This window comes from Panthera pardus, unplaced genomic scaffold, assembly GCF_024362965.1.
Source record: "Panthera pardus isolate Hobbes unplaced genomic scaffold, ASM2436296v1 HiC_scaffold_11, whole genome shotgun sequence".
NCBI classification, from domain to species: Eukaryota; Metazoa; Chordata; class Mammalia; order Carnivora; family Felidae; genus Panthera; species Panthera pardus.
The window spans coordinates 13,034,725-13,061,146 of NW_026526666.1; the positions used below are offsets into that span (position 1 = coordinate 13,034,725).

The 26,422-nt window shown below is 42.9% G+C and overlaps 1 protein-coding gene across 1 annotated transcript; it reads left to right on the top strand.

Moving 5' to 3' along the window:
- Window positions 1-321: 321 nt before the first annotated feature.
- On the top strand, window positions 322-26,422 carry SLC16A4 (solute carrier family 16 member 4). The gene is given in 10 exon segments (XM_019457796.2): window positions 322-499; window positions 1,924-2,022; window positions 8,611-8,743; window positions 9,547-9,690; window positions 9,861-10,022; window positions 11,423-11,941; window positions 14,525-14,704; window positions 14,707-14,735; window positions 15,747-15,840; window positions 25,432-26,422. Coding segments are annotated over 9 exon segments (1,512 nt in total). The 5' UTR covers window positions 322-499; window positions 1,924-1,935; the 3' UTR covers window positions 25,596-26,422.

Below are 26,422 nucleotides of genomic sequence, written 5' to 3' on the forward strand. Positions count from 1 at the left end.
AAAGTCCAGGGAGATGCTTTTCTAGAGAAAAGGGTGGATGCAAAGCAAGGTTTTGTTTGGTTGGTTTTTTTGTTCATTTGTTTTCTTAGGTAGTTTATTTAGGGGCACATAGGTGCCCCTTGCTTACAGAAACCACCTTGACATTAGAGTCCCCTCAGTGTAACAGCTTCCTTGCTTGGACAACAGTTACCAAAAGAATTTTCTACTCGGTTTACTCTGATGCTTGCTTCTGAGTGGATGGTGAAAACTTCTTTCTGAGTCTAGATGATTGGAGGGAGGGCCTGGGTTAATGTCAGTCAAATCACAGTGTTTCCTCCTCCTCCCCTTAGGAAGTAAAGTCCACTCAACCTCACAGACTTAGAAGGCTCGCTTGTTTTTGCTGTGCAGCGGAATGAAATGCCTTTAAAAAAAAAAACAGTGACTTTCTGAAAACTCGTAGACTTTCTTTTCCTTCCCAGATTGCCTCATCTGGATTCCTTTGCTGAACACCACATCAAAGGTAAAACAAAAAACGAGATTGTGTGTTGGGGTGGGTTTTCTATAATGTTTTGAGGGACTGGCATCTCCCCATTCCCCACCCCCCATCCCCCCTGCCTGCTCACCAGGTCATTCCACATGTGCTGGCAGCTGACTGTTTTTTCCAGAAAGCAAGAGCCTGCCTGCCAATCCGACAGTGGGAAATAAAGAAAGCTGTGTCCCTTCCTCAGAACATTTACCTTTCTCTTTGCTATTTATCTTTCTCTCTCTCTCTCTCTATACACACACACACACACACACACACACATATATATATATATATATAATTTTTTTTAACTGAAGCTTTTGTGAGAAAACAGCAGACTCTATGATACTTTACTCCTGAGTGCTTTCTAGCAGGCACCTCCTAAGATCAAGAACATTCATTCTCTCGCAGAACCATAAGATCACCATCACACTTAAGAGATTTTTTAAGTTTATTTATTTTGAGAGAGAGAAAGCATGAGAAGGGGAGAGGCAGAGAAAGGACCCCAAGCAGGCTTGATATCACGGTTCATGAGCTCACGTCCTGAGCCGAAATCAAGAGGAGTCAGACTTTAACCTACTGAACCACCCAGGCGCCCCTCATACTCAAGAGATTTAGCCCTGTCGACTGTAAAGTCCGTAAACAAGTGACCTCCCAAACACTCTTCCGGCCTTTTTTCTGGTCCAGGATTCATTTGAGGAACAGTCATTGCGGTTTGCTGGCACGTCTATTTAGTCCCTGAGAGTATTTTCATTTCAGCAATTGCTTTGCAAAGAGAATTCCCGAACCCAAGGGTACCCGTCCGTTTCTTGTTTCTCTAAAGAGGACCAGAGAATAACACAGAGCTTCCCCTAGGATGTGGCTCACAGGCCAAGGGGGAGAACAGCCACAGAGGACAGTGCTATGAGCGGGCCACCCTACAACCAGTGAGGTCAGCCTTTGCAGATAACTTCTTTGCAATTCCTCCCTGAGATAAACTGAGTGGTGGAAGAGAGATCTCTGTGGTGACTTTGATGTCCCTCAAATCGCGGCCTTTCATTGGCTTTTTCTCCCCTCTCCCATGGTTCTGCCTGGATTGTGACCATGGAATAAACAGGGATAAGGAGATATTACAGTCCGGCAGACTTGGTAGGTAACTAAGGGCACATGCCAAGAGAACTGCCAAAGCCATCTGGGCTTGCCAGGTGAAGCTAGGCAGCAGGCCTCTAGAAAGATCTCCAAAGATGGTACAAAGTCCGGTTTGCATTTTTGAGGCCGAGATCAGGGAATTTACACACAATTTAGAAATGAGGACATCATCCGTCTTTAAAGGGGGGGGCTAAAAGAAATTACGAGTGGTTCTGTATCACGGAGAAAAATAAAGTTTACGAGTTTAGATCAGTTTCTTGTCAACTGAATCAACTGCCTTGGATTTGTCACAGAGACCGACCATCATGCGGTGGAGGGCAGGGAAGGCCCGGCCTTACACTAAAGCCCTGGATGGAGGTTGGGGATGGATGGTTGTATTTCATTTCTTCCTGGTAAGAATTTACTTTCCCCTTTCCTATCGCTCGAAAGAGAGCTCTCGGGAGAAAGGCTCAGAGCAAAGCTAGGAACTGCCAACAGCTGCCAAAGTCAGCAGCCCACACCGAACCTGGGAGAAAGGTGAAAACGGTCCCCTTGAGTGAAGGCCCAAGTGTCCCCCTCCAGTCTCCTCCTCACTATCATCCCGAAGCCCAGAGTGCCCTAGCCACCATCCTCAGCTCTGCCCTGGCCACATGTGCAACCATACAGTTAAGCACCCCGGAAGTAGCACTGGAAGGCGCCAAAAAGTGCTACTGGGATGGGTTCCCAGCTCCGCCCAGCACACACGTGGCAGCAACCTCCCTCTCCCCTAGGGGACGGGGACATTTCCTCTCTGTTCCACCCGCTGTCTGCTTCACAACCCGTCCCCACAACCATAACTTATGAGGCCCAGTGTATATTTCTTTTCTTTTTTTTATGTTTGTTTTGATTGAGAGAGAGCAAAGCTTGAGGGCACACACGTGTGGATGCATGTGGGGGAGGGGCAGAGAGAGAGCATGAGAGAGAGAACCCCAAGCAGGCTCCACGCTGTCAGCTCGGATGCGGGGCTCCATGTCACAGGAACCATGAGGTCACGCATGGCCTGAGCCGAAATCGAGTCGGATACTTAACCAACTGAGCCACCCAGGCACCCCCCAATGTTTATTTCTGGCATGTCTGGAAAAGGAGAAGATGGAGATTCTGAAACTAGAGCTTGATTTATGTCCTTCATCTGTAAGCAACTGGACTAGGCACTCTTTTTTAATGAACTGATCCTCCCAGAAGCTCTTCAGGTTGTCGTGAGACTGGCGGTCTCATTCTAGAACATGCAAGGGCGCCATTCCAGCTGTGGCCCAAACAAGCCTGTGACGGCGGTGCCAGCCCCACAGTTCCTCATCAGTGCTCCCAAATGCTCAGATTAACTGAGCATTAACTCTCAGATGTGCTCACAGAGATATCCTTTCCTTCCTGACCCTCCTCCCCTACTTAGCCCTACAGGAAGCAGCTCACAAAGATGGGAGCGCGGGTCCTGGTGACCGCTAATAATTGTGCAGACCACAATGGGGTAACTAAGAACTCTGTAAGCAGGACGATGGGAAACTATCAGGCCTCCTCCTTAGTGACAGAGGGCAAAAGAGGGGCACAGGACCTCAGCCAGAAGTTATGTAATACAGATCTCCTAACTGGAGGACTATTTGTTAAACATTAGCTTCATTACCAAAGAATGTGGACTTTTTTTTTTTTCCCTCCCCAAAATGGTATTAATGAGAAAATGAAGGATGTCCTAGTGCGAGAGCCGTCCCTGTGGCTGGGCCACCTCCGCAAATCACAGGCTTTGCAGAACTGGCCTTGCTGGTGAGGATCTCCAGATCTCCCACCTTTCTCCCCAGTGATGAGCCCTACTTTTTCCTACGTTATCCTCTGAGGACAGAAGCGACTTGACCAATTTAGTTGCCGGTAAGAAAACCGTCTAATAAGCAGATAATTAAGGTCCCACTTTTCTGTGTGACATCACTTATAAAAGCACAAAAAAATATACCGAGTCCTCAAATGTTAACAATTAACTCCAGCTAACTAGCTGCAGTGGTGTACATAGATGCTTAAAGGAGTGTGTGGTTTGGGGTCTGCATGAGTTACAAGTATACTTTTCTACAATAGATGAATTCCTGGAAAGGGGAGTGAGACATCCAGTAACTGGTAGCTATTAATCAGTTGAACATATGGCTAGTGCAACGGAGAAACTATATTTTGGGAGTTTCACTGTAGTTTAAAACGTGAAACTCAACTGAAACAAAGTAAGGTGCCAAAGTGCAAAATGCATTCATACAAACACCCTCAGGAACACATTCAAATCAAGTGCAAACTCCATACCCCTTTTCCAAGTCCTCCCACCCCGGGCCTTTAGTGTCCCCTGCATGCACACTTAATTTGGAAAAGGAAGCTCCAATATATTTTGACGTATTAATTAGCACCCAATTAAAATTGCATTAAAATTAATTTAGTATTAAACAGCCACATGTGACTAGTGGCTGTATGAGAATAGTTGTATAGTCTATCCTGTGACCTATTATAAATGTTTTCAGATTATCAACCTAAGAATTATGTGTTTTAACCAGCTAATAAAAGAGTGGTACAGAAAGGCCCTTGAGATGAGTTTAAAAACTCAAGTGCACAGGGGCATCTGGCTGGCTCAGTCAGTAGAGCATGTGACTCTTGATCTTGGGATCATGAGTTCAAACCCCATACTGGGTGTAGAGCTTACTTTATTTTTTTAAATGTTTATTTATTTTTGAGACAGAGGGAGCAGGGAGGGGCAGAGAATCCCAAGCAGGCTCCACGCTGTCAGCACAGAGCCTGATGTAGGGCTTGAACCCACAGAACTAGAGATCATGCCCTGAGCTGCAATCCCCACTTGCCTATGCACACACTCCCTCTCCCTCAAAAATAAACAAAACAGAAAAATCCAGTAACAAAATATTCTTTGGGAGTGCTCTACTTTAACAAGGACACATTCTCGAGATGCCCCGGCTCAGTGGGTGGAGTGTGTGGCTCTTGATCTTGGGGTTGAGTTTGAGTCCCATGTTGGGTGTAGAGATTAAAATTTTTTTTAAATCTTAAAAAAATAAAATTAAGGACTCATCCTAACGAACTTGCCAGACTTTGTAACTATATATTTGCATGACTTTTTTTCTGTATTCAGTCTGTCTGGCTGGACTGAATGTCCCATGAGGGCAGGGGCCATGTCTGTTTGGTCACCACCGTATACTCACTACTGTAAGCCCAGCCCCTCATAAACAGCCTCGAATATAGTAAGCATTCAAAAAATACCTGTCAGTGGATGGGTAAGACAGATGGAGGGATTGATGGACACACTTATGAATTAACCAGGTGATGAATAATGAGATTGGAGAGATGAGCAGGGGCCTTGTAGGGCATATTAAAAACACTGTTTTTTGTTGTTTTTTTTTTCCATCTTGAGGCTGAGGAGCTAATGAAAAAAAAAAGCAAGGGAAATGATGGGATCAGATGTGCCTTTTAGGAAAATAGCTCTGCCTACAGGGTGGATGATGGTGGGGGAGAGGCCTGGAAGCAGGGAGATCCACTGGAATGATGCTGTAATAACCTGGGTGAGAAAAAAAGGCCCTAAATTAAGGCAACAGCAATGAGGACGGATGAACTAGAGATCTGTGCAATATTGAGAAGACAGACTGATAGGACTTGGATGGTAACTGAATGTCAGAAAGAGAGGGAGTCAGAGTGCTGGGCTGGTGGCTTGGGCAACTTGGAGAAGGACAGGTGTCACTCACTGAGCTGGAGGACACAAGGGAAGGACATGTGAGGATGCTTGCATCGCTTCATCCTGGACAGTCTGAGGGACATGTGATGTAACCACTAATGTGTTCAGCAGCCCACGTGCATGTGGAGCACAGGATCTCCACACAGAAATCTGGGAGTCATCGGCATACGTTGGCTGGCTTGTGCCAACGGGCAGGGGGTGCAAAATGGCCAGGGAGCGGGAAGAAGAGCAACTTGGCAGAAGCCTGGGAAAAATCGATGTCAGAGGGTGGGTGGAGAATAGCCCAGAGGAAAGTGAGAAGCGTCGATGCAGAAGCAGAGGCAGAAATGTCCAGGAGGTAGGAGTGATGAACAGGTGCTGCCGTGAGGTCAGATGCCACAGAAATGACAGGTCATTAGGTCAGTGACAAGGAAGACTCCGGTAGCCTCGCTAAGAATCGGTAGCCAGTGGCAGGATGTGAGGAAGTGGAGAGAGCCTAGCAGACTCTCCTCTGAAGCTTGTGCAGGCCAGGAAGGAAGGAAGAGCTGGGGTGATAACAGAGAGGGACCCAGGGTAGAAGGAAGTGGTTATTAAACAGTAATTACCCCATCATTTCCGACAAAGCCTGATACTCTCTATTCAAAAGGGGCCACTGTGGCTGATCCAGTGCCCTCTCCCAATACAATACTCTAGTCAGATGGACCTGGTGAGGGAGCTCTCACTGCGTGCGCACTGGGGTTGGGGGTGCTCTTAAAGATACAAAGAAAATGAGGGGACTGGGTCAGTCACAGGAGAATTTCTAGGAGCTTTTATTGGGGGGCAAGCCCATTCACAGTGTCTGAGGTGGACTCTGGGCCAGGCCTGAAACCCACCCGACGCTGGTGGAGAGCCTGGGACAGCATAGTAGAACCTAGCCTGCTCGGATAATGAAGGGAAAATCCAGACCTTGGGAAAAAGAGTTTTGAGATAGGAGTCAAGAGAAACAAAGTTGGAAAGTTACAAGTTAAGGGAGGGAGGGAGGGAGGCAGGGCACATGCAAAGGCTGTGGCCTTGGCTTTCTTGACACACAGTGAAAACGCAGAGCCAGTTATGAGACAAGTCCTACCCACCCACTGCTGCTACGCCCACACATCAAGGACAGACCAGAGAGGAAAGGTCCTGTACTGGGGGACAAGAAGCTAGCCAAATTCAGGTGGCTAAGAGCAGACGTCAGCACCCGTGTAGATGCCAGCCCAGGACCCGGGTCCACAGAAAAAGAGGAAGGGCATTGTACAGAATGTGCCTCACCGTGGTGTTCCTTGCTCACGAGATGATGCAATCACCACTCTGCACTTCGAAATGAGAAAAACAAGTCTAGGCCACCCAAGGCTTGCTCTTGTTCTCTAGCCTCGTTTCCTGATAGAAGCACCTTTGAGGAATATTAGGATTACAAATGGCCTGAATGAGGCCCTGATCACATGTCTTTTCCACTTGTGAAGGTACGGCCCAGGTGTCCATGGCACTGTTCACTCCGAATAAGGGGGATTTTGTGGCTACTATCAACTCAGAATGGGAAAAATACACTAAGGAACCGTCTTCTCACCGTGCCCAACTTTTTGCAACACAACCTTGGAACACTACCGATTCTTAGCTCCTTAGTCCACACAAGAAATAATCCTCGTCTGAAACAAGGGTCGAGTGAAGGGGATAGAGGGGGAAGGTCTTATTTGGCATGTACTAGCTGAGGGAAAGAGATGCCTAAGAGGAGGCAGGTGAGTGGGTGGTACCAATGAAAAGAGGAGGCGTGGGATAAGGGAGAGGAGTTCAGTTTTGGATGAGTTGATCTGGGTTAGATACAGTTGGCTACGCAAGATAACAGAATCACAGCTAACAGCTTGAGCATTAAATGCTATAAAGAACCCGAATTTTCTCAATCTTCCCGCTCTCTGAGCAAGGTAACATTTCCTTTCTCCCGGCTTTACAAAAGAGAACGCTGAAATTCTGTGAAGCGGTTTGCCCAAGGTCACATCCCTAACTGGAAGTGGAGCCAGGATTCAGGCCAACAGAGGCTGACTGCAGGAGAGTGCTCACACTTATTACACTCAGAAACCCTGAGTGACCGGCTGTCGGTGGAGTGGGCACAGTGAGATGAGGGCAGAGCGACAGGGGGTGATACTTGCCACGTGGACAGAGCTAAGTGGAATTAGCGGGCTCTGTGGTTCTTAAGTGATGCCAGGCTGAGAGCAGAGAGCTGAGAAAGTGGCCTTGAAAAGTCAAGGCCACCGACAAAAAAGAAAGTGGAAGCAAGGAAGCCCCTGGAGGCAGTGGATACACATGCTCGGCTCTGAGAGGCTGCAGACCCTGGCCGAGTGGCTTCCCTTCCAGTTCTCCCTCCTGACCACTGATCTTCAACTGCCCCCAAACTAATCAGAATTCTCAGAAACCAATGTTAAGAGGCCACAGAAAGAAAACTTGACCTCAAAAGGAACATTCCTCCTAGTAGAAGGGAGAAGGGTGGTGTGGGCAAGGAGGGTTAGGTGGGACAATAGAAAAGGATGGGGCACATGACCAACCGTAAGTAAGGTGACCCTCCAACCTGTTAACCCTTGCTGCTCTGGCATAAATTAGTAGTGCTGTTTTCCACTCTCAAGTGTTTCTATTTGGATGATAAAGTGAATGGTAACCCTACTTGTCAAGTGAGGAAGGGTTCTCGGTTTAAGCAAAGTTAAGGCAGAGCTAATCTAAGAACCAATGGGAACAATTCTTCATCTCTTGGACCAATGTGCTTCTCTCACGAAGGTAACTGTAATTAGCGGTCTTTAACAGATTTTTTTTTTTTTTAATTTTTACTTATTTAAGTAATCTCTACACCCAACATGAGGCTCAAACGACCTTGAGATCAAGAGTCACTGCTCCTCCAGCTGAGCTGGCCAGGTGCCCCTAACAGATGGTACCCCAATAGGATGGTAGAGTGGTTGGTCTGGAGTCAGTCTATCTGGGTTCAAATCTCACCTTCAGCATCCCTATCTTGAGCAACTTTTAATCTCTCTGAACTTCACATTCCAAAAAACCATCTATTCCATAGCCTTGTAATGAGGATTAAATGAGAGACTTTTGCATAAAGTAGTTCGACACTCCGTGGGGATGGCCGCCCCCACAAAATATAATAAAATGAGGAAGCCTCAAACAAATTGGTAAATCCTGGTGAGCTGGGGGTGGTGGTGGTGGGGGGAGGGGTTATCAACATGAGCAGCTGTGACCTTCTCTGTAATGGCTCACTCATACCGAACTTTGGTCTGCTTTGATTTAGGTAAATGTGTTTGTGATGGGAATGACCAAGACGTTTGCAATTTTCTTTGTGGTTTTCCAAGAAGAATTTGAAAGCAGCTCAAGGCAAACTGGCTGGATTGGATCCATCATGTCATCAATTAGTTATTCTGCAGGTATAAAGCTGGCCATAAGCTTGCCGTCCAAGGAAAAGAACCACATAGGGAAATTCCAAGAAGACTCATCTGTCAGTCATTTAAGATTGAAGCTTGCTAAAACTCAAATTCATTAACAGGCAAGACTGAGAAAAGTTCAGGGCCTGCAGTGTTGAGCCTCTCCCTGGCAAAATCAGAAAAATTAAGATTCAAAGAAAGTTGAAGAATTCAACTATTTACTTCCATGATTCAATTTTTCATGCCTTGTTTCTTTCCACAGTGCCTTAACATCGGTTCAGTGAGCCAGTCTCTCTGGGAAATCAGGCCATGAAGTTGTGGGCCCATCACCTAAGCACACTTAAAACAACACAGAGAACCAATTCCTCTTTCTTTGCTTCTATTTGGGGCTAAAACATGGTAGAGTGGATTAATGATTGAACCCTGTTCTAGTCCTGAGTCACCAGATGCAATCCCATTTTGTGTTACTGTTGTTAGGTTTTATTTATTTACGTCATCTCTACACCCAACACAGCGTTCAAACTCAAGATCCTGAAATCGGGTCGCATGCTCTTCCGAATGAGCCTGTCAAGCGCCCCTCAGGTTGCGGTTTTATAATGCATTTTCAAACCAGCTTATTTACAATTCTCTTTAAAGCAAAACAACTCTTCTTCCAAAAAGCAAAACAGAATATTAAGAAACCCAATCCAGACACCTTTCTAAAGGATACACAATACTCCCAAGTCCTTTTCCTTCGGTTGCTTTAAATTGTGCATCAGGAACGCCAAAGCACTTACCCAGTATTTGCCTTTCTTCCTTTTTCCGAGGACCTCTGGTTGCCATGATTTGTGACATAACCGGAGAGAAGACTGCCTCCATTCTCGGGGCTCTCCTTGTTACTGGTGGATATCTGATCAGCAGCTGGGCCACTAGCATTCCCTTTCTTTGTGTGACTATGGGACTTTTACCTGGTGAGTCCATTGTAAAAACCAGACTATGCAAGATGGAACTTTACCGTCTCGTCCATGGGGCCCAAAGGCCTCCTTCTACATCTCAGGTCAGGGAGAAGAGATCATCTGGTACCAAGTCACTTCATGTGATTCCACACTATTGGTTTTTTGTTTTTGTTTTTGTTTTTTAGGTTTGGGTGCTGCTTTCTTGTACCAAACAGCTGCTGTGGTAACTACCAAATACTTCAAAAGACGACTGGCTCTTTCTACAGCTATTGCCCGTTCTGGGATGGGACTCACATTTCTGTTAGCACCTTTAACAAAAGTCCTGATAGATCTGTATGACTGGACAGGTGAGTCATTCTGTTTCTAAACTATCAACTCTGTAAGATTTAATGTTTAGCTTTCCCCCCCGCCCCCACCCCCCACTCTGATGAGTGCAAGTGAAGGATTTTTGAGCCGGGGAGGAAATAAGCATGATTTCTAAAGCAGACATGTTCCTCCTCTTCCCTGGAGAACACAAAGCAGAAGAGGTACTGAACGATTTGCGGGTTCTGCCAGCTGCCACGAGCAACTCTGAGTTCAGCAAAGGGAGGGCACTCTGTGCAGCTGGGGAAACACCTTGCAGGGAAAGTGATACTCCTGGGGACCCGAGGACTCCCTCCTCCTCTTTCACCATGAAAGCATTCTCTTGGTACATCTTCCCTTAAGACAAATCTGCATTTAAAACTGCCTCCCCCATCCAGCTCACCAAAACAGACAAAAAAAAAAAAAAAAAAAAAAAGCAAAAACAAAAACAAAAACCGGGGGGGGGGGGGGGGGTAAAAACAGCATTATGTTCCTTAATTCATAGCCTTTTATACAGCGTCGACTATAGAGTTTTCACAAATGAACACCATTTGACCACAATTTTCTTTGTGCCTACGCTAAAACATTTAAGGATTAAAATCATCTTAAAGTACTAGAAAAACATACGTGTTATCTATGGGTAGAAGTACATATGTAGGAATATACACAAGCCTATTTCTACCTGCAGAGCATTCTTGTTGACTCTTTCCTTTCCCAAGTGAAAACCCACCGGTGGCCTCACGGTACACAGAACGAGCTGGCAAATCCATAAGCCAAGACGGCCGAACCTACAGCCAATTCCATCTCTGGAAGTACGAGGCACAGCCCACAGCTTTGGTCAGGCCATGCTGAGACCAAGCAACTACTCAGCTGCCAAGGCGAGACTGGCATCTGTCTTCTTTCAAGGAAATTTAAAAAGTCATGAGATGAGAGGCTTGCCCCTTAATGCTGTATTCTCTATCCCTAAATCTATATCCCTACTTCAGGATATCCTGAATCGCTATTTAAAACACACTGTAATTCTCTAACATTTCAAATATCCACCCCCCCCCCCACCTTAACACATATACCGCATGCTCCCCACCCAAACCTCTTCTTTTTTCCTCTTACACAAACAACACTCTCTCCTTCCACGCCATCTCCTGGTGCAGCTTTCTGGTTTTCTATTTTCAAAGGATGCCCTGTTTCCACAAGGATACAGTGGTGTGCAGGGCTAAAAATGAAGTCAACAGATTTAAATACTTCAGTTAAGTTTAGGGGACAAAGTAGTGTCTTCAGGAATTATTGCACTATGACAGAATACATTTAGTGGTGGGGCCCCTTCTGAGCCTAAGAACACAGAGTACTGTGAAATGAGAGGGGTAATATTTAACTTAACTTCTCACTCTCTCTCTCCCCTGTTTAGGTGCCCTTATACTACTTGGAGCACTTACACTGAATTTGGTGCCTTCCAGTATGCTCTTAAGACCCATCCATATTGCAAGCGAGAACAATTCTGATGTTAAAAATAGAGGTAGCCGCTTGTCTACAAGTAACCCAGGGGCAGTGTGTGCGACAGAAACGTCATCCTGCAATGAGACACAAGAGGTCACCACCATCAGGGACAGTGCTATGCAGAAGGCTGGACAACCTGGTCCAAGTTTAATAGTGTCACAAAATAAAAGCAAAGAGTTCAACAATGGGCCTGATGGAAACCGTGTGTTCCTAATAACCAATGAAGACGGTTATGAGAAAGAGGCTATTTCACGGAGCTGTAAGCAAAACTTCGACATTTCCCTTTTTAAAAATCCCTTCTTCTACATATTTACCTGGTCTTTCCTCCTCAGTCAGTTGGCATATTTCATCCCTACTTTTCACCTGGTAGCCAGAGCCAAAACACTGGGGATTGACTTCATGGATGCCACCTTCCTCGTTTCGGTAGCTGGTAAGGAAGCTTTACTTTAACCTCAAACTCAAAAGGAACTTAATTTTACAAAAAGTTACCGATTTTATTTATAAACTAAACAATGGTTTTTAAAGGAGTTGTGGGAGGGCCAGGGAAAAAGAAGTCTTTGGAGGCTGGTGGGAGCACCTGGCGTATCCCTCCACAGACCTGTCACTGTACCTTACACACAGGCTCCCTATAACAGACAGTGGCCCCCAAGCAAGGCTTGTTCATTTTTTTTGTTTTTGAGGGTTGTTTTTTTTTATGTTTATGTTTGAGAGACAGAGTGCGAGCGGGCGAGGGGCAGAGAGAGAGGGAGACACAGAATTGGAAGCAGGCTCCAGGCTTTGAGCTGTCAGCACAGAGCCTGATGCGGGGCTCGAACTCACGAACTGCGAGATCATGACCTGAGATGAAGTCGGACGCTTAACCAACTGGGCCACCCAGGCGCCCCCGTTAAATAATTGTTGGATAAATACTCGGTTTTAAAAAGCTGGTGCCCAGTGGCAACAGCCACTCCAGGAAGCAGGAAAACCACAGGCAGCCAGCATAGGACACAGGTTGGTTCTGGAGTTAGGCTTCCTGGGTTCAGGGTTTTGCTCTGTATTTCCTACCTGTACAACCTTCAGCAAGTTAGTCGTGTTCCCTGTGCCTCAATTTCCTCATCTGTAATACAGTGATAACAGTACCTATCCTCATAAGGTTACCAGGATTGAACAAACAATGCATGTAGCATCTGGAATAGTTCCTGGCCCATTGTAAGCATTCAATAATGTTCTATCAGTATGTGTAGCTAAGAACTTTTTCCCTTGAACTCACAGTAAGACAGATAAATATGTTTCTCAAGGCTAGTCACTAATGGGCTGGCTGATATTTAAAAAAAATTTGAGGGGCGTCTCTGGGTGGTTCAGTCGGTTGAGCATCCGACTTTTGCTCGGGTCATGGTCTTGCAGCCTGTGGGTTCAAGCCCCGCACTGGGCTCAAGCCCCGCGCTGGCAGTGCGGAGCCTGCTGGGGATTCTCTACCTCCCTCTCCGTGCCTCTCCCACTCATGCGCTCTCTCAAAGTAAATAAATAAACTTAAAAATTTTTAAATAAATTTGAATGTTAAATTAAAAATGAAAACAATTGGGGCGCCTGGGTGGCTCAGTCGGTTAAGCGACCAACTTTGGTTCAGGTCATGATCTCACAGTTCCTGAGTTTGAGCCCCGTGTCGGGCTCTGTGCTGGCAGCTCAGAGCCTGGAGCCTGCTTCAGATTCTGTGTCTCCCTGTCTCTCTGCCTCACCCCTGCTCACACTCTCTGTCAAAAATAAACATTAAAAAAAATGAAAACAATCATTTTAGTGTGTATTCATAAAAATGTAAGAAAACAAAATGCTTTCTTCAAAAGAGATGGGTCCTCTCAAAGGACCAAATAGAGAACTTAAGAAAATGAAAAGGAATGACATGGAACTGGATTGTTCTAAGCATCTGGAAATTCTAAGTAGCTCAATATTAACTTTTCTCTTGCAAATTTCTTGAAAAGACTGCTTACCAAGTCCTTACAAAACTGACCATACCCCATTTCCAACTGCAAAGATACCTCACTTCAGTCAACTAAAGCTTGTGTACACATGAAAAAGATACAAAGCTGAACTGCCTTTTTTCACTAAAATGCCTGGCAGTCATCAATTCAGATCAGTTTAGGGCTATGCAACAAGACCAAAGAACCTAACATAAAGTTTCCATAGGTACCCTAGGAAATAACTGTAAGAACAGAAATGGAATAATAGGATGCATTTTCTGTCCCGCTCCCCCTTTTTTTGTAGAACAATTCATGTCTAAAACCATAGGAAGAATTACAAGTACCAAACAACGGTAGCTTATGCTACTCTTAGTGAAAATCTTTCATTATTTAACTGCTACATTAGCTTATAATCGATAAAAACTAAGAATCGTCTATTATCATGCTACTGAATGGAAACTGTGGTTCTTAAATTTTATTCAAGATACACCATAGCTCCAATGTTCAAAATGACCACGCACTTCCAGATTTCCTAATTCCAACATAATAACCTTCAGAGGAGGAATTAATTACCAAACCCTCATACACAATCATAATAAAGAGTCCCAACATCTATTTTTTTTTTCAACATAAGACTTTATTATTTATAGTCTCCAGTCTTCCACCATATGACTTCCCCAGCACACTGACCAGAGAGTCTAGCAGTCTTTTAGAAAATTCACTCCCTCACTTGCAGGACCTCTCTGAGGAAGGCCTCCTGAGCAAATGGTCCTCTGTAAGCAGGGATTCCCAGTCAGGAGGTACGAGCTTTCCAAATGCAATCAGGAAAAAAAATACCTGAAGGGTCTTCCACCCAACTCTGAAGGAGCCTTTTCGGTATTTTATTAGATGTATTTGGAACAGGTACAGTAATGATAGAATCTGTCGACAGACAAATGAGACCATTTTTCTGTCATATGTCCTAGCCTCAGGACGAAGCCATATTACTTTTAGGAAAGGAGGTCTAATGCAGCTACACTTCTCAAAGGGGCTAGGCAAATGGAATTAGGATTTCATAAGGTCTTTCAATGCTGTTCCAGGCATCACTGAGACAGTCAGTCAAATAGTCTCCGGATGGGTTGCTGATCAAGACTGGATCAAGAAGTATCATTACCACAAGTCTTACCTCATCCTCTGCGGTTTCACTAACCTGCTTGCTCCTCTGGCCACCACATTTCCACTACTTATGACCTATGCCATCTTCTTTGCCGTTTTTGCTGGTGTTACCTGGCAACGGTACTTCCTGTACTGGTGAGCAGACACACTCATTAACACTGTTAAAGCATTCAGTAAAAACAAGCATTAATGATAACCTCCCCAAAGAGAATAGGTATTTTGTGGTAATTTTATAATTTAAAAAAAAAAAAAAAATCATACGCAAGGCTGAAGAAACCCTGCAGCTAGCTATATATCCTGCCCAGTGATTCATCTTACCTTTGGGGGAAGGGATGACGAGAGAATTACCTACATGGGACAAAAAAGAAATGAAAGCAAAAAAAGGATCAGTAGGATTCCACTTTGCTTCTCAGTGTCCCAGCGTGTTAGGTCTGTGTTTACTGCTTCCCTAGGCTCTGGAAATTTCGTTGGCTCCTTCTAAGACACCATCTTGAAGAGTTCCCTGAGAAAAACCTGAGGCTTCCTGACCAGTGTGACTTCTCTCTTGTTAAGACAAGTTCTGTGTACTTTAACAGGGACATTGTTTAACCACTCTCTATTTTTACCTCAAGCTGACATGAAGTCTTGGTCCCAAAAGGAATCGAAATTGTTCTTCTTGGAATCCCATGGATTCTTCTCAGAACTAGGTCCCGAATCTACTGCAACAGAATCCCAGGGAAACTTCTGGCCTGATATCAATATTAACATAAGGGCTGTAGGATATTATACTTATTCAAGAACCAAGCCTTCTAAAGCTGAAGTCAACCTGGGAAAACTGACTTCTTACAAACCAATGACTGGTATTTAGCCATAGGTGGATTCAGGAATACCCCTATCTGCTTAGAATGTAAATACCATTTCCTAACAGAGAAGAGCTGTGACAGGAAATAAAGGTGCATCTGAGTCACCTCAAAGATCACAATGAAAACACTGCCTGCCTAGCACACGACTCTTCCCTGTTTGCCTCAGCTTTTCTATAATGTCAAGGCAAAAAGCCATCCAAATCACCTTGGAAATCAACTGTTCATAGCATTTGCCCCTTTGTAGCCATAGTCTCCATAGAATTTCACCCTCAGTATGGCTAACACTGGATTCTTATCCCTACAGGTTGATCTGTCTGGGAGTTCTAGAATACACAGGTTCCTGGGACTTGCCGCTTTCTTTGCTGGGATGGCTGTCCTTTCTGGACCACCTATAGCAGGTAACAGCTTAGCTATATTCTGAGCAAACTTCAACAGCAATGAAAGAAAATGCTGACCCAAATGGTGACATGCAATGAATGGCAACATCAGGTTAAAAAACTGATGCTACCTCTGCTGTTCCTATACTAACTCTCACACTCCCATCACCAATCCAGAAGGATCTGAGGATTAATGCAACAGATAAGAACAGATTAATTAAGCAGTTTCTGACATTATCTTGGGAGTCTTAGAGCAAGGATTATGTGCTATGTTTACCTGCCTGGGGAGATAATCCAGATTTTTAGAAGATTCTCAAAGACCTATGATGCCTTAAAACAAACAAACAAACAAACAAACAAACAAACCACTAGCATCTTCTATCTGAGCAGGAGTCAATATGGAGCTCGAAGGTGGCAAGCGTGCCCCTTTTGCTCTTCAGATGGAGCATACATACAGTTGTCCAGGGCTTCTCAGCATCTCTTATTTTCCAAGAGGGATGATGGAGGCCCTTCATATTCTATCTGTACCAAACGCAGGAGGATACTTGGCCTACAGGCCAGAATCCCTGTGGAGAGGAGGTGGTGGGGCCACTGGTGAATATTAAATGCAAGTGCAGGAAAAATTTGGGAGTTCTGATGATTTCAGTTAAAGACCGAATTATTATTTTATATGCACTTTTAACCCAAATGGACATTTTGTCCATTGCTTGCTGACCATCTAATCCAAGACTATCAAAAGACTACTCAGAAATACTTCTAGGGAACAGACTTAAACTTTAGTATTTTACAGACTACAGGTTCTCAACATGCTTAAATGTACAAATTACTACAGCATTTCCAATTATCCACAGACAGGAATTCAGCTTCCTTTTACCTCCTTCAGTCCTGAAGTGAAATAGAAAAAAGACAGGATCGGGGCGCCTGGGTGGCGCAGTCGGTTAAGCGTCCGGCTTCAGCCAGGTCACGATCTCGCGGTCCGTGAGTTCGAGCCCCGCGTCAGGCTCTGGGCTGATGGCTCGGAGCCTGGAGCCTGTTTCCGATTCTGTGTCTCCCTCTCTCTCTGCCCCTCCCCCGTTCATGCTCTGTCTCTCTCTGTCCCAAAAATAAATAAAAAACGTTGAAAAAAAAAATTTTTTAAAAAAAAGAAAAAAGACAGGATCTTGCCTCACTATGATTTTTTTAAAAACTAAGTTTTATAATGATATTACTTAGGTTTGCACCTAAATGTTAAGACCTGGAATTGGCAAATATCAAAAGGAAAAAATAGTATTAATAACAAAAAATTATTAACGGAAGAAAAAAAAATGCACCATAGTCGGAGGTTCAATTTAGGTGTACCTAAAGGAAAAGTTTATACAAATATACAACCAACTCCTATTTGCATTTTTGAGCACACCTCTGCCCATGTGGTCTAGCTCAGTCTTTACCTCACACCTGGAAAGCAAGCTCGAATTTTAAAGTCAGGCTCAGAACTGTGACATAGGGACCAGTATCAAAAGACTAAACACCAGAGATGCTTAGCAGAGCAGCTCCATGGATAGTGTGCAGGTCAGCAAGCTAGAAAAAATGAAGCTCAAATATAGCTCACCGATGCACTTTTTTCAATCTTGACCCTTCTTCACAGGCCATCTCAGTGACACCTTAAGACTTTCCAAGCCTTTTGGGCCCAAAGTATAAGAGGTAACAGATAACCGGGCACAGAGTATCTTACTCAAATGATAAAGGGATGTAACATGTTTAGAGATTTCATGTTTTATATGTTTTTGTACACATCTTAAAATGTTTAAAGAGTTCAATACACAATGCGGTGCCTGGGTGACTCAGTCGGTTAAGTGTCTGACTTCAGCTCAAGTCCTGATCTCATGGTTCATGAGTTCAAGCCCTGCATCAGGCACTCTGCTGTCAACACAGAGCCCACTTTGGATCCTCTGTCCCCCTCTCTCACTGCCCTCACTCCCCGGCTTGCTCTCTCACTCAAAAACAAACATTAAAAAAAAAAAGTTCAATTCATGAGAAGGCAAGGCAAGTTTTGTGAGGAGTTATTACTTGAAAGGGAAAAGTTATAGATATGTATGTGGGTTTTGAAATCAAATTGTATGGTCATGACCTTTAAAATTTTTTTAATGAAAAAGAACAGACTACAACAGAACAGATTAAAAAACAGTGTGCATCACTTTATTTTAAACTTTTAGTTCATACACACACACACACACACACACACACACACACACCATATAAAATATAGGTGATGTAAAACACATTTTTTACTATCAATGAGTCAAAAAAAATTTACAAGCCTTTTATTACCCAATGTCCATAATACCCTAGCACTATATGTGAGGAAAAGGACAGCTCATGAAAGAATTTTTACCCACTAATTCAGAAAATATTATTTAGGCAATCATAATTTTTTTTATAAGTTCTACAAGATAGTCAAAGAAATCGATAAGGCTGTTGCTGACAGCTTATATACAGATTTTTAAATCTGGGAGCTGCTCACAGTATCTTAAACAAGATTATTATTATTATAATTAATACAAAATCCAGTCAAACTTCCTTCTCTGTAACATGATCTCTCACTGACTATACTATGCCAACTAAGCATCTTGTTAAAGGCAGAAACTTCAGTTAAGTCTTTATTCCTGTAAGTCACTCCTCTGTGGAACGACAAGAGGATTTTACAAAAGCCATTAGACTTGTTCCTAACTTCTGAGTCCAGCACAAGGACCATAGAAAGAACAGAAATGCTGATTTACATACAGATTTTCTTAGCTCTCAACAGGTGTGGGCCGTTGCACTGTTGCCTGCAACTTTAACTAAATCACAAGGCTTACTGGTTATAAAGTATTAAATTCTCAACCAAACTTAGATTCTCAGAACTGTAGGAGATTCTCATTTTGTACTTACCCAGATCTGTTATTATCAAATTGCAAAAGTTGAAATTCCTATAAAAGATTACAGGCATTTTAAAATTAGGAAGCTAGCAAACAGTAAAACTTTTCACAATAATCCTTAGTCAAAACACTAGTTAAAAACCGTAACATCAACTATATGAACAATATTTTCTCCCTCCTGTATGGAAATGAAAGAGAAAAACAAGTTCGTCCGACAGAACACATTTTAAAAATTCAAGGAAAGAAAATAAAAGCATAAGAAACCCATAGAAATCATATGACTGAGTTAAAAAAATACTTTTCTTTTAATAAATGTAAATGGAGCCTATGGGCAAGAATACTATTTACAGACCTTCATTAACTCTGAATATGCGAAGAAACATAGTAGCAACAAAATCTGTACCATCTCCCATGAAAATAACTGACAGGGACTGAAATGGATCAAAGTTAAAAAACACGCTCCCCCCCCCCCACACACTTCTTCCGCCCCACACCCTCTTCTATTCCTTTTTAATACTCAGTTGACAAATTCAATGTTAGTTTAATAATATGATCTGCTTCAGACTAGGACAGTATTAGGGTCGCTCCAGGTTTCCTGACCTTGGCACAGGCCAACTAACCCTGCTCCTCCAAACCCCACAATTACCTGTTGGTAAACAGTATCCAGAACTACAAGTTGGCCCAGACAGAAGTTTTGGAAGGTTGTGGAAAAGTAAAAAGTACTGGTATTTTGAAACCTTATTGTATTTCTAGTAGATCCCTGTTAACAAAATGAACCTGCAAAAAGTAATACAAATACAAAGATCAATCACTGAGCAAAGCATATAATCATATTCTCCAACGTACAAGCAGGAACGTGAAATTTTTCATCTTGTATCAGGCATTGGACCTGTGAGCTCAAAAATGCTAAAGGCTCGGGGAGCCTGGGTGGCTCAGTCGGTTAAGCGTCCGACTTTGGCTCAGGTCATGATCTCACGATCCGTGAGTTCGAGCCCCGTGTCGGGCTCTGTGCTGACAGCTAAGAGCCTGGAGCCTGTTTCAGATTCTGTGTCTCCCTCTCTCTCTGCCCCTCCCCTGTTCATGCTCTGTCTCTCTCTGTCTCAAAAATAAATAAACGTTAAAAAAAAATTTTTTTTTTTAAAAATGCTAAAGGCTCAATTTCACTTCAAAATAAAACCACCAAGGGCCCATATTAGCTGCCTATAAAATAAAACTGAATGCAGTTCCCTTCTCTTCCACATGCCCCCCACTGCCACCTGATGAATCCCTCTATTATGCTAATATACATATTTTTTGTATATTTAAACCAATCACAAATATCTGAGAAGTCCTTCAAACATCATAATTATTTGATTATAGCTTAGTACTCGTTCAATAATTATCAAGCAACTTATTAGCATAGCCCTCTCCTAGCTATGCTAGGAGGAACACAAAGCTATGGGGAACACAAAGAAAACAAAAATTCTCTTGGGGCGTCTAGCTGGCTCAGTGGATACAGCCTGCGACCCTGATCTCAGAGTTGTAGGTTCGAGCCCCACGTTGGGTGTAGAGATTATTTAAAAACAAAATCTTAAAAAAACAAAAAAACAAAAAAACCCCAGAAAAAGCTATTCCCTTAATGTTCTTCCACAACATATGGGGTCACGGTATAGCCATCACTCTGTCACATATACTTCCAGAACTTAATACTCAGGACAAGAGTCGAGAACCTCTAAAACTAAGAATTATTAGAATGTACATTCTTTCTCTACTTCATTAATTGAAAATTTGATTAAGTCACTATTACTTGGTTATAGTGCAAATTGGTTAACTCTTGTTTTCTTACCTTTGAATGAAGACATCCTGAGCTGTGTTATAATAAAAATGACCTTAAAAAATACTGAAGCTTCACTCAATTAAGTAGGTATTTCACAAGTGATTTTTTCGACAAACTCAAAGAAAGTCACTTCTAACGCCAAACAGCTCTAAGTTGGTTGTACCCCAGAGTAAGTTAAAGTTAAGTAGTTCCTAACGGAGCAGTACATTTCTCTCCTGCTTTTGTCAACCTCACGCCTCATCAGAGAGGCCATGGAGGGAAACTGGTAATTTGATACTAACTCTTCATCTGTGTTTTATAAGAACAGACAGTGGCTAAAATGGAAATTCATTCATCTAAGCTTGTCTCTGTGCCATTAACACAGATAAGTTCATTTCCTCATGAAATGGCACTTCCTATTTCTAGCCTATCCTCATTTCAGATATAACATGAAACAAATATTCCACCTGTTCCTCACTCCACCTTTCATCAACCATGCCCTCTACAGATTTATCATCTTGGCCTATAGTTGAGAATTTCTCTATGGCCTGAAATTTTATTTGGAAAACAAATAAAATGACTCCACTTTTTGATGTGCTGTAAATCCACTCTGCAGGTTAGGGTAGGTGGGGACAAGTAAGAAGGCAGAGCAAAGTTCTCTGTCCTCTAAACCCGGAGGAACATATTATTCCCTGAAGAAGCAAAAGAAAGTAATGTAAATCATTATTTATTCAGTGATTATTTTCCTCACAAACAATAAAGCCCCCAAGAATTGTATTTGGATTCAGTGTTCCTAAGATTGACGAATCCCTACAAAAACATCGCAAATAAATTCCAAATAGCTCACTACTCTGGTTTAAAAAGAGGGGATGGGTGGGGTAGTCTTTCCTTCACAAATATATTCCTTTACAGGGCCAAAAAAAAAAAAAAATCAAGCTTCAAAATCCTAACACAGAGCATAATCCTTTTAATGAAACTCATAGCATAGAGCAAATACGTAAAGCACTGCCAGTAAATCTTACTGCAAACTTCTATCAAGGGGGCCTTGAGAGAGCTCCTGTCTTCAAAGGCAGTGAGGTTTAAATTTGCTAAACCGTTTCCCAAGACTTTTCCCATCATGGCACATATAGAAAATGTTTATAACAGTACGCCCGGGGCGCCTGGGTGGCTCAGTCGGTTAAGCAGCCGACTTCGGCTCAGGTCATGATCTCGCGGTCCGTGGGTTTGAGCCCCGCGTCGGGCTCTGTGCTGACAGCTCAGAGCCTGGAGCCTGTTTCAGATTCTGTGTCTCCCTCTCTCTGACCCTTCCCCGTTCATGCTCTGTCTCTCTCTGTCTCAAAAGTAAATAAAATGTTAAAAAAAAAAAAATTATAACAGTACGCCCTAAGTAAAATGACAAGGCAGCTAATAGCCAGCAGTGGCTCCAGTGACTCCAGGGAGGACAAAAGATCATTGTACATTGGAAGTCTGCCACTATGCTGTAGCCCAACAGCTAGAAGTTCTGGTTCAAAACCCTCAAGTCACTCATGGAACTCTCAACCACTAATTTGAACCAGCATCAAGGAACTTGGGAATTAAGGGCCTTCTGGGTGTATTTCAAGTTTTAACAAGATGACCAATAATAAACTTACAACAGTAATCCTAATAAAGAGGATTCATAACTCGGTTCAACAATCAAGTTCTGAGCTATCAGAGGTACTTTTTAGACAGGATGGTAAACTCATTTTTAAACACGTATGGCTTTACCCATAAAATGATGAATAGTTTAAAAGTGTTGACATTAAAAAAATAAATTTACAACCCTCTATTAAATATCAAGTTTCATATTGACTATAAAAAAACTAGTTTGCAGAACTGTTTACGGAAGCTGAGCTCTACCTTCTTAGTTGTTTTCAATTATCACAAGAAATATCGTTAGACATTCCTGCTTAAAATAAGGGTTATAGCCATAGCCACATGAAAATAATATGGACTATAATTTTATTGTGCATGAGAATCAACTGGGTGCCACCCATGACGAATTATGCTTAAGGAAAGCCAATGAATCTGCACGATTAACATGCATCTCAGGTGAATTCGAGGCAGGTAGTCCAGAAACACCGAAGAAATGCTTACAGGGCACTTCTTGGGTCTTAGGCAGTCGGTACCAGCTGCCAGGGTACTCCTCCTCCTGAGTGTTGGCTACATATGGTAATACTCAGCATGGAGCGGACACTTAGATGGACACACGCTCTCCTGGATTATGGCTGGTACATCATCTCATTTTTCTCTCTCATCCACAATGCTTTTGCTGTCCACAAAGCAGCCTAGTCTTTTGAATGTCAACTTAGGTGTTTACATATAAAACGATTAGAATACGATGGGTTCTGAATTACCAACAGTCATTTATTTTTTTTAATGTGTATTTATTTTGAGAGGGGGAGGAGGGGCAGAGAGAGACAGGGAGAGAGAGAATCCCAAGCAGGCTCCGTGCTGTCAGCACGAAGCCCATGTGGGGCTCAATCCCAGGATCGTGACCCAAGCAGAAATCAGGAGTCAGACACTTAACTGACCGAGTCACCCAGGCGCCCCAACATTCTAACTTTAAATGTATTTTTATATGTGAAATGAAAGGCTTATTACCAGTTTTCTGGGATTTATAAAGACAACCACCATCACCACCCATTTTCACTATTTTCAGCTATGCCCTCCTGACTTTTTAGCAGCACTATCCACTTCCTTGTCTAAAAACTACTAGTCTTTTCTGGAGCATTTCTTCTAATGTCCCTATCTTATACTTCGCAGGCTATGTATATACTGGTAAATCTGCTGTACTGGTGGGACTAAGCAAGAATGACAAGGGATAGGAAAGGGTCTGGGTACTTTCTACACCTCCTCCTTTCTAGAAATTTGAGCGACTGGTCACCTACCTATTTCTCTCTTAGATATCTAAAGGTCAATCACAACCCACATAACACAAAGACTTGTCTTACTCCATTTCTCTCAACGCTTAACTCTAAGAAACATTTAAATGAGGTTACTGATCCAACAAGGAGTCAATAGGTAAAAAGCAAGCTAAGGTTAGCTGAATTTAAGAGGCTATAAAACATTCCATTCATTCATTATATCAGTTAACAGGAAACATAAAGCTAATGAAGCAAACAAAAAATTATCTATATCAAAACCAAAGTAAAAAACAAACGACAGGAGATAAAGACATATACAATTAGGCCAAAAAAAGAAAAGGGTATATCCTAACATTCAGTGAGAAACCATGTTCCAAAATGAAAATCAGGGATGTCTGGCTGGCTCGGTCAGTACAGCATCTGACTCTTGATCTCAGGGCTGTGAGTTCAAGCCCCATGTTGCACATGGAGCCTACTTAATAAAATAATACGTAAGCCCTATGAGGGCAGATATTTTCATCTGGCATATAGCACCACAACTTCTTCAATAAATGATCAGAATAATAACTTTAACTTTTTAAGGTTTTTTAGGATTAAAAGCCAATTTGCATCTACAAACATAATACGCATATAGTATCTTAGAAAAGAAGTTCTCAGGGTGCCTGGGTGGCTCAGTCAGTTGGGCGTCCGACTTCAGCTCAGGTCATGATCTTGTGGTTTGTGAGTTCAAGCCCCGCATCAGGCTCTGCGCTGACAGCTCAGAGCCTGGAGCCTGCTTCAGATTCTGTGTCTCCCTATCTCTCGGCCCCTCCCCTGCACATGCTCTGTCTCTCAATAATAAATAAACATTAAAATTTTTTTTTAACAACAACAACAAAAAAATTAGAAAAGAAGTTCTCAGAGTGTGGTCAGTGGACACCCAGAGGTCCTGAGACCTTTAGGATGGCTAGGAAGTCAAAACTATCATAACAATACTAACACATTATTTGCCTTTCCATAGGGCTGACTTTTATAACAATGTTTGAAGGCCACACACAAACATTCTTGCCTTGCACATTCTTTGCCACCATACACAGTTTTTAAGAAAAGTGTTTCAGGGCACCTGGTGGCTCAGTCCGTTAAGCATCTCCCTCTTGATTTCAGCTCAGGTCATGATCTCATGGTTCATGAGTTTGAGCCCCACATCAGGGTCTGCACTGGCAGTGAGGAGCGTGCTTGAGATTCTTTCTCTCCCCTTCTCTCTACCTCTCCCGTGCTCACAGGCATGCATGCTCTCTCTCAAAATAAATAAATAGACATTAAAAAAGGAATTAAAAAAAAGAAAGTGTTTCGTTTAAAAATGGCACATAATAGTATGTGCCATTAGCCAAATGGTGGACCCACCCATTCTTGATTAAAGAGCATTTTGATTCAGGGGGATTTACAGTCATCATTTAACCCACTTGACTAAATAGTCACTTCCTTTTCATATGCTCTCACAGCCTCCTGAGCCTTCCCTTCATAGCCCTGATGGCATGTGTAACTCACGTGGTTAATACCCAACTCCCCACTAAACTGTACAGTCTGAGGGCAGGAACCATGTCTGTTTTGGCTTAATATCATTACCTTCTTCAACAACTGTTGGGAACATAGTAATTATTGAAATGTTTGTTCAGTGAGGGGAAAAAAGATAATCAATTCTCTCACTTTTTTCTTCAGGAAACAGTAGCAATTCACAATTGTTTTCTTTGTAAGAACAGTGACCTTCGAATAAGATTCATCATAAAATCAAACTGTAGGCATCCCTGAGTTTTCCTAATTTCCACTGTAAGACAAGATGAGTTCTGACTCCACAATGGCTTTCTTCCCACAGGGTTAAACCCCTAACTCAAGTGGAACAGATTTAACTTCATCAATTCAAAATACCAGGCAAGCAGCCTGACTTTCTGTTGGGTCACGATACCTACAAGTACAGGAGGCTTCTTCCCTCAACGAGCAGTATATGGCTGAGAATTACTAACTGAAAGGTTTGCTAAAAGAGATCATTCCTTCCTTCCAGGCTGGTTATATGATTACACCCAGACCTACACTGGCTCCTTCTACTTCTCTGGCACATGTTATCTCCTCTCTTCGGTCTCCTTTTTCTTTGTACCCTTGGCTGAGAGGTGGAAAAAACAGAGCCTGACCAGGAAGAGAAAGGACTGCAATGAAGCGAGAGCTTAACAAAACAAAATCTAAACAAAGAAGTCACTGGAACAGCAGCTTGGAAGAAAACAGTTTCCGGGGCACCTGGTGGCTCAGTCGGTTAAGTGTCCAACTCTGGCTCAGGTAATGATCTCACAGTTCGTGAGTTCCAGCCCCGCGTCAGGCTCTGTGCTGACAGCTTGGAGCCTGGAACCTGTTCAGATTCCGTGTCTCCCTCTGTCCCTCCTCTGCTCATGCTCTCTCTCAAAATATATAAACATACATTTAAAAAATTAAAAAAAATAGTCTATATGGAAAAATCATTAAAAAATAAGTTTCCTCATTTATAAAATGAGAAGGCAAACCAGACAGTTTTTAAGGTTCCTTTTTGCTTCAGCATTCTGAGCAATGTCTAACTGCTAGTAAGAGTAATAAACACTTAAACTAAGTCCTTTATTAGTATTTAATCAAATAGGCTAAACTCTTCATCAGTCAAAACAACTACCTTACGTATTAAATAAAAATCAGAATGTACTGTAATAATAAATTGACCAAACTCTCAACTGTGTCATGGTAATTCAGTCACTAAAATATGTAAAGATGAAAAACCACTCTTGTTAGCTTAACAAAGTGTTAAATGTAGGAGTGCCTGCGTGGCTCAGCTGGTTGGGCATCCGACTTCGGCTCCGGTCATGATTCTGCGATTCTGCTGTTTGTAGGTTCAAGCCCCGCATCGGGCTCTGTGCTGATGGCTCAAAGCCTGGAGCCTGTTTCGGATTCTGTGTCTCCCTCTCTCTCTGCTCCTCCCCCACTCCTGCTCTGTCTCTTTCTGTCTCTCAAAAATAAATAAACGTTAAAAAAAAAAA